At 32.0% G+C, this 8,675-nt stretch overlaps 1 protein-coding gene and 1 long non-coding RNA gene across 4 annotated transcripts in view; one reads left to right on the top strand and one right to left on the bottom strand.

Annotated features, from left to right (window-relative positions):
* The window catches only part of LOC9299591, a 5,727-nt gene extending 1,019 nt beyond the window's left edge, over positions 1 to 4,708 (bottom strand). The window contains exons 1-6 of one of the 3 annotated variants that reach the window (XM_021013376.1): positions 4,145 to 4,708; positions 3,727 to 4,017; positions 3,430 to 3,609; positions 3,042 to 3,348; positions 2,701 to 2,879; positions 2,152 to 2,450 (exon numbers count right to left, since the gene is read on the bottom strand). In XM_021013376.1, coding sequence (XP_020869035.1) covers positions 2,336 to 2,450; positions 2,701 to 2,879; positions 3,042 to 3,348; positions 3,430 to 3,609; positions 3,727 to 4,017; positions 4,145 to 4,611 — 1,539 coding nt within the window. In that variant the 5' untranslated portion in view covers positions 4,612 to 4,708 and the 3' untranslated portion in view covers positions 2,152 to 2,335. Of the gene's footprint in view, positions 1 to 2,151; positions 2,456 to 2,700; positions 2,880 to 3,041; positions 3,349 to 3,429; positions 3,610 to 3,726; positions 4,018 to 4,144 lie in introns of those variants that run through there. The other 2 variants (XM_021013388.1, XM_021013382.1) reach the window with 2 other exon arrangements.
* Positions 70 to 1,115, top strand: LOC9299592. Its single transcript, XR_002329429.1, has 3 exons — positions 70 to 114; positions 198 to 846; positions 1,100 to 1,115. It is a non-coding gene; the product is annotated as an uncharacterized LOC9299592 (long non-coding RNA).
* Positions 4,709 to 8,675: the final 3,967 nt, after the last annotated feature.

The raw sequence follows: 8,675 nt of genomic DNA, 5'->3' as shown, positions 1-8,675 counted from the left end.
GGAGTCAAAAAAGACCCCGAGGACGGCAGCTGCAGCTTAAAATACGAGGGGGACCTTGAGTAACCTAAGAATATGCCTTACAGCCAACTCCAAACACTTTGGAAAGGAACCAAAGTAAGTAGACTCAAATGAAAAGTAGTACCTTCTCTGTTATTCCTTTAGCCAATTACTTCAACTGTGTTTCTCTTTATTTTCAGAACCTCAAGATGCTGAAGAGGATCAACCTGCGCCATTCACAGAATCTGCTTGAAGTTGATGAACTTTCAGAAGCTCGAAACCTTGAGAAACTTGATCTTTGCGGCTGTAAGAACTTGAAAAGATTCCCTGACATTCATCAGTTGCATCAACTTAGAGTCGTTGATCTCTCTGGTTGCACACAAGTCCAAAGTTTCCCAGAATTTCCATCTAATGTCGAATTGAAATTCGAGGTATCATCCATTAAGACCATCTTTCCTCCGGTCACACTATTTGTTAAGAGTTTACACGAATTCTTAGACAATCAGCGAAAACCCGTTTTACAAACACCTGAGCCCCATATCTTAGACTTCCTGAAACTCAGAAGCTTCCAAAGTAGCCAAGGAAGGATAACAAATCCAGACTTGGTAGAATCACCGCCTACATTTAAAAGAAAGATATGTCAAAAAGCACTCGAGATGAGCCAAAGTCTTCAGCGGGGGTTGACTAATCTAAATTTAGAATATGATGTGTTCAAGATCCGTCCTTTGGAGAATTTGATGTTCACAAAGCTCAAGGAGGAGACGTCCTAATTCCTGTCACCTGCAATCAGTAAACATCTCAAGTCTTTTGACTGTTTCTTGTCAAACACTCATATGAAATCCAAAAGTGGTAAGAACTTGACTTGTTTACGCAATCAGTAAATATTTCGTTTTTCATTTCAGCAGACCAAATTCAGTGTATATCTGAAGTCTTCTTTAATGTCTCTTGTCTTGCATGACTATAAATTTGTTCTGTTTTCGAGTCACTGTTCCATAAAAATGTAAATTTTCAGTTTTTCCAATGATGTTATGTTGTAAGATTCAAAATCATATGTTTGATTTGGCACATAATTTGGGTGTCTGTTTTTCTAATCATGTGTTAGTTCTTGCTTGTGCGTCATATTTATTATTAGTTCTTGCTTGTGCGTCATATTTATTAGACTAAAAAATTTAGGCCTGGTCTAGTCGGAAAACCTTTAAGTCTCCTACGGCTGAGGCCAGGTGGAGACAGCCTGATCGACACACACACTCGTAGATGAGGCTTAACTTGCAGGCAGAATGTAGTCTGCATATTAGCAGCCAGAATCCATAGTGGAAAGATGAATTATGAGACATTAAAATGATGTTCCTTACAAAGCTTTCAATAGTTCCTTACAAAGCTTTCAATAGTTCTGGGGCCAAATACAAAAAAAAATTGGGGCTTTTTAAAAAATAAAAACTACTACTTTTTGTTTTTTTTTTTGTTAATTATGAGACATTCATAATTTTATTTATTAATTTTTTTTAATTTTTGGACATTGTTTATTAATTATGAGATTTTTTTACTAATTATAGAGTATTTTTATTAATTATGAGGTCTTTTTACTAATTTTGAAAATTTTTTTTGCTAATTTTGGAGCCTTAAAAAAAAAAAATTTGGAAATTTGGGCCTCAAAAATATGAGGCCCAATACAAATGTATCCTACATCGTTCATAAAATTCTGTTAAACTTAGGTGAGAGCATTTAACTTAAATTTCTTTACTGCATCGAGAAGAGAAATACAAGGATGAAAAACACAGAGGTGGAAATCTATTGCAAAAATTAGAATAGAAGAGAAGTATAGTTCTAAGATTATAAAGACAACAACAGGAGGCAACATAACCTTCACTTGATTTTTTACCTTTGAAGATCGAACCAGCCACAAGAATCAACAGTTGTTAATCATGTCTAAATTTAAACAGATTAAAAAGAAAAGATATGGGGTTTATTTGTCTTTTTGTTGGTTCGTGATGGTTGAGTCACTCAGCACCATATTATGTTAAACGGGCCGGATTTAAACGGGTCGGGCTTAAACGGGCTGGGTCCGCCCATATTAACATTACTAGATATAACTGTGGTACTTCAAAACGAAGCTAACCCCAATATCATTCAAAGAATCAATGATCAGACTTTTGGTAAAATGACAAACAATTTCAGGAGCTCTCAAGTTTTTACTTATAAAGAAACATTTTTTTCAATGAGACATAACCAGAATCCTTAACTCAATAATTTAATGATACTAATAAATTACTCTGCTGAAGTAAATAAACCAACGTTTTGGTGATCTTCATGTGTGATTCTTTACCATCAAAATTGAGCTTCAGGCTTTCTCCACACAAAAAGAGGATTGGCCACTTTCCACTTTGCATATGGCTTGTAGCATTTTCAAGACCTCCTTGACGATAGTTTCAACGAAATCAATCTCCAATAAGCTACTACACTTGTTTAAAAAAAGGTCGAGATGAGTTCTTTCAAAGTTGACACATGAGCGTGCACATACACATAAAAAAGTTGCACGACTTCGATGAATTTAATCAGATCTAACAATACGTTAACATTTTCGATGAACTAATTAAGTAAATGCATATACAATGTTGAAATATGTCAAAATTTTGTTTCTAGATTAGAGATTTCTTTCGCCTCTCAATAAAACATAGAATTAAAAGTATGAATTGACATTCGTACCTTTTTTCATCCAAAGTCAGGGCAAACTTATGGGAGACAAACACGATCGCCTCTTTCCATTGCTTTATCATAGGTTCGTCAGACTTGTACATGTATTCTATATCTCTGAAATGGTCACCAAACTCTCCCTTAAGTCTTTTCACATTGGTTGGAGTCACCTTGTAGAAGATAGGAAGCACCTTGTGATAGAGAGTAACGATATTCCCAATGTTAGTAATATGTGTCAAAAGATGTATAATCTGCACCTTCAATAGTAAGTAATAACATTGGTATAGATCTTAAATCAATTTCTTTTCCTAAATAAGATATATAGAGGTATATCCAATGTTTATTGATCATACCTTGAGAAGGCCTTGGTCCACACGTTCTTTAATCTTAACAAGCTCATCCAAGCACCATTTTGATTCTGTGTACCTACTCGAAAACACAACTATGGCAATCTGAGATTCTTCGATCCTCTTGAAAAGAGTGTTGAGGTCTTCACCTCTTTGCTCCTCATTGTCTATGAACACGTTGATCTTACTAATCCGAAGTGCATGCCTGAGATATCCGACGAAATTGTTGCGCAACTGATCTCCGCGGAAATTGATGAAAACTTGAATATTCGGTGGCTTGAATTTACCGTCCATTCGCGAGTTGGTGAAAGTTCTTCACACCAAAAGAGATAACATATGGTTAATTTTTTAAAGACAAAGTGTTTAGAAAAAACAAAGTGTCTCCATAGGTCACCTGTCAAGGAAATCGGCATTCAATCTAGCGGCAGAAGAAGATCTCTCAGGCTTTGCTTCATATTTATCAGTACGAATTTCAGTATATGTGTCTCTTGGATTCTCTGTTCCATCTGCAGGAATGTACTCCGGCATTTTTTGTAAATTCACCGCAATTCTGTCGATGGCAACGCCCTCACCACTGGTAAGAAAGTGAGAGAAAACAAATTGGTCGTCAAGTCTCTATTCCAACAATAGAATTCTAAGAAAACCAAGTAGCAAATGAAAATTGTAAGTCTTTTGCAAAAATAGTACTTACATTAAACGTGTGCTCATATAAGCAATTTGTTGCAGAACAAAAAAGAGAAGCAAAAGACAACCTATTATAATTCCTAGCTGACTTCTAAGTTTATTGAGTTCCAACTTCTCTTTCAATTCACTCAGTCTTTGTTTGATTCCAAAAGTCTTATCCTTTTCGCCTCCTGAGGAAGTTTGAGTGTCGTTATTTTCTGATGGATCCGCATAAGCCTTTTGGCTTCCCTCCGATGGAATTCTGTTCAGCACAAACTTAACCGCCTTGACGATTTCGTTGAGAATTTCGTTCTCGTTGCTGCAATACGAGTTCGGAAAAATAACTTTTACTTTCCTGAATTCCATGAATCTCTACTGTCAACCTTTACAATATTCAAAGGTCGAGATTTTGGTTAATTCTCAAGCCCTTGGGCAAAATCAGTTACCTTTTCTCGTCCACCATGAAGCCGATTCTGTTGACAATTGACTGCAGAGCTTGTTTCCACTCTTTCTTCCTCAGATCATCCTTGGCCAGCTCCCTGAATGCATCACCAAACTTTTCCGTCAAGTATTTCACGGAGTATCGATCCACTTTGTAGTAGATGGGAATAGCCACGAGTCTTTTTTGATCCACACAATCCTTGATCTTCGCTAGCTCTCTCAAGCACCATTCTGATTCGGTGTAATTCTCAGAGAAGATAGCCAGAGCGATTCGCGATTCCTCTATCCTCGTCAATAGATTTTCTAGGTGTTCGCCTCTGTCTTCACCGCTGTCGACAAAGACCTCAATTTTATGATCTTTCAAGATCTTCTCAAGATGGCTCACGAATCCATAACGCAAATCCCGGCCACGGAAATGAATGAACACTTGATGTTGTGGTGGCATTTCTTCGGGTGAGGAAGATCCAGCCATGGCCGGAAAAAAACTGTTTCTAGTTTGTTTGGAAAAAAGATTACACAGAGGCCCTTGCTAGTTGACTTGCAACTCTAGAGACTTTTTTTCATAGACGAGTAGTACACATAATTATTTAGATTTCCTTAAAAGTACACCAACTATTCAAAACTTTCTTTTTACTACTCAAAGTTTCAAATGTGTATGTTTTACATCATTAATTTCACAATAATAATAAATATAACTTTTCAGAAAACCTTTATCCGCACTCATCTCTAATATATATATATATATTTTTGTCTATATGAAACATAAAGATATGTAATCCATCACAAAATATGTTTGCCCTTTTGTATATTTCATTTACAAAACAAAATTTTGGAAAATATCCATATTTACCTTTCTTCACTTTTTTTTTTCTTTTCTTTTTGCTAAAAAATATAAATATTTCATTGATAATGAATAATGTTTAGGTTTACAATCAAGATTTTAAACCTTATTCTCTAAATATTATTTTGAAAACTATGTATATTAATTATGAACTAGATCATGATCCGCACAGTTGTGCGGTTGGTATACTTTAATATACCTTTTGCATAAAGTTTGTATTAATATATTTTTGTTGTGTTAATGAATAATATAATAGTATTTATATCATAATTTTATCATAATAATTGAAAAATTATGTTTTATGTTTAAAAAATAGTTTAGTGCATAAGTTTGTATTTTCTGTTTAATTATTAATTTAGAATTGAAAGTTGTGTTTTAAAAATAATTTAGCATAACAAAAATAATTTATATATTTTTAAAAATATATAGTTTGGTGCATAACAAATAATTTGAACTGTTGGAGAAGTTATGTGTGTAAAAGTTATAATACAAATTTGAAAGAGTATGAAATTGAATAACTTGTAAATTAAATATTTGTTAAGGCAACTAAATTATTCATATAAATTATTCATATATTCATATAAATTAATATATATATTTTTTTTGTCTATATGAAACATAAAGATATGTATTTTTAAAAATGAATCCATCACAAAATATGTTTGCCCTTTTGTATATTTCACTAGGTTCTGAACCCACGCTACGCGTGGGTTTATTTTTAGAAATTTTAATAAATTTTTGTGTGACTAATGATATTTATTAAAAAATTATAAATATATTTTTTTATATTTCTACTTATTGTTAATAGTTTAAATTCTTGAATTTTAAAATTACCATGATAAATAGTTCAATTAAAATATACAACTTAAAAAAACTCTAATACAACTTTTAGGATTTTACAACATTTATTAAAAGTACATCATTTTTTGTTTAATAGCTCTCTCTTTAGCTTTAGATATTTTGGATAATCATATTTTTTCACGTACAACATTTTGATTGAATCTCACGAAATAAATTGTTTTACGGAGACTAACGTCGACGACTTTTTCATTCTGGTATCGCAAATTCACTATTTTTTTTGTCTATCTTCACTGCATTAGTTAATATAACTTAGGTATAGATAGCTTATGAGTATACAAAAGTATACTCATAAGCTTATCTATACCTTTTTTTTTAACAACTCATTTTTTCTCACATTCTTTTCAATATGTATGTGAATATCCGTTTTTACAATTTATTTTCGAGAGCTATAACTCTTTCTATCTTTTTTCAAGTATTCAATGTCTTTGTTTCATTCTCTGTTCTAATTAGCACATCTACCATTCACAAACTTAGCCAGACTCTTTTAGAAGCCTAATATAAAAACTATTTTCACCAAAACAATAAAAACTACTTTCAGTTTCATATGACAAACAATCTAACAAATAAAACCATAATATATTAAGTGGTTATATAGACCTGCAAGTAACATAGAGGTTGATCTCCACGGAATACATCATTTGGGATGGAGGAAAGTTAGATCCATTAGGTGTGGATGTAATGTCGAATGAGTCACACACAAGAAAAAGCGATCGTAACAGTTGGCCACATAAACTATATTTAAAATTTGACAATATAATTAATTTACCGACGTAGTTTTATAGCTTCTAATTTATTTAGTGAGACTAATAATGACCGATTATTTTTTTATAAATATTTTTGTTTTTTAAATTAATAAAAATTTTAAATAACATTAAAATTTTGATTATTTTTATTTTATGTATTTTGATAACAAAAATTATATTCAGAATTTTTAATATTTTATATATATTTTTTATAAATTTAAAAATCTTTAACAAAATAAAAACTTAACAATTTGATCATTTTATATAATGTTTTTAATAACACATGATTATATTTAGAACTATTTCCATAATTTCAAAATTTATCTTGTTGTCTACAATTTTCTTTCTTCTTTACAATGATTTTGCCATAGACGATTATCATAATAAAAAAATATTAATTATTGAGATGGCTAAACGCGATTGGTCGTTTAAAATCCGACGTGGACAGTCTCAGAAGTTTATAGACTAAACTTTTATAATATAATATATATATAGATATATTGTATATAGACTTTTAAGATAAATTCTTTTTATTTCTTAAAAATATTAATCGGGTTTTTTATATGACCTTTTAATTTGAAAAATATTGCATCAAATTTTATTAGAAAAAGGAATTCTGGTAAAATATAACCAAAGATAATATTGAAATCTATACTTTACATTTGTCTTATTTCTTTTTTTTTAATTAATATTTAGTATATAAAATATTAGAATTTAAAAATATTAATTAATAGATGGAAAAAATGTTAATTACTGAGATGGCTAATCGCAAATAGTGGTTTAAAATCCCACTTGGACAGTCTCACAAACTTATAATATTGACTTTTATATAGTATCAAAGTTCATTATTGGCATTATTAGATCTTTCAACCGCCCAATGCTCCTTGTTTTAATAGAGACATTTTAAGTTTTATGATCAAATCATGTTTCCTTATTTATTACGTTATTTGTCTCTCATAAATTACCTATCAGGATGTTGCGTTACTTGGAATATACGTAAGACTTGCAGTCTTAGAGTTGACAAAATTTAACAAACGGTTAAAACCAAAAAAAAAAAAAAGTTGAATGTAATGCAAAGAAGAAAGGAATCAAAGTAATATAATTTATCAATTCATTGTAACCGTCGGTAAAAAAAAAAAAAAAAGGCGGAACCACAAGAAATCACTTGCTTATTTTTTTCTGACTCTTGTTTCGTAGTTTTCTTTTGCCTCTAGCTTGTACCTTGCTGGATTTGAACCAAACTTGGAACATAAATAAAAATAAAGGGTTTGTTTACAAATACTATGAAAGATTAATCCAGCCACCATGATTCTTTTGCATATTCTGGGTAAGGGAATTTTCTGATATATTTATCATCCTCTCTAAGAATGTATACCATTTTTTCAAGAATTTGATCAGAACACAACCACTTTTTTTTCCTCGTCGAATACAAAACTGACGAAATATGGAGGAAGCTTACTGCCAATGGGTGCATCCATTGTAAAGGATTTGGTCCACTGCAACGCAACTTCAGTATCATATTTAACAGTGAGAGTTTTTCTTCTCTAAGAACTGATAGAGCCACGTGACCATCATTTGAATTTGCAGAATACACATATACGTCTAAATCTCTCTTGCTGTAAAATCAAGACTGAGTAACAATTTATCGCTTATGTGTTCTAGCTATATCCGGAGCACACCAGTAAGTATTTCCCTTCAAAGACACACCTTTACCAAGCAATTCATAGTCGATATTGCCGCTTTCATCAAGAACCTTGCATGAGCCATAACTAAACTCTTTTTGACAGCCTAAACTCATATATTTCAGACCTACGTATTAACAAATTTGGAGCCGCCGCCTCGAACACTTCAAGATTTTGTAGCTATGGTAAGATTTGTCGTTTACGTAACCTAGAGCAAGCGTAGAGTACCTCATGTAACCAGTTTTGTGTTGGATCCACCAGGTTCTCCCCGAACATGGAATCCAAACCACGAGCTCTTGTTGTCGTTGATGGTGCACAACAACAAACCGTCGCAATGAGAAACTTCAAGTAAATCGAGTTACTGTAGATTAGAATAGGAATAGTTACTTTAAGCTAAGTAGACCCTTAA

Source organism: Arabidopsis lyrata, assembly GCF_000004255.2.
Source record: "Arabidopsis lyrata subsp. lyrata unplaced genomic scaffold ARALYscaffold_8, whole genome shotgun sequence".
NCBI classification, from domain to species: domain Eukaryota; kingdom Viridiplantae; phylum Streptophyta; class Magnoliopsida; order Brassicales; family Brassicaceae; genus Arabidopsis; species Arabidopsis lyrata.
This window is presented reverse-complemented; position numbering and strand designations above follow the sequence as displayed.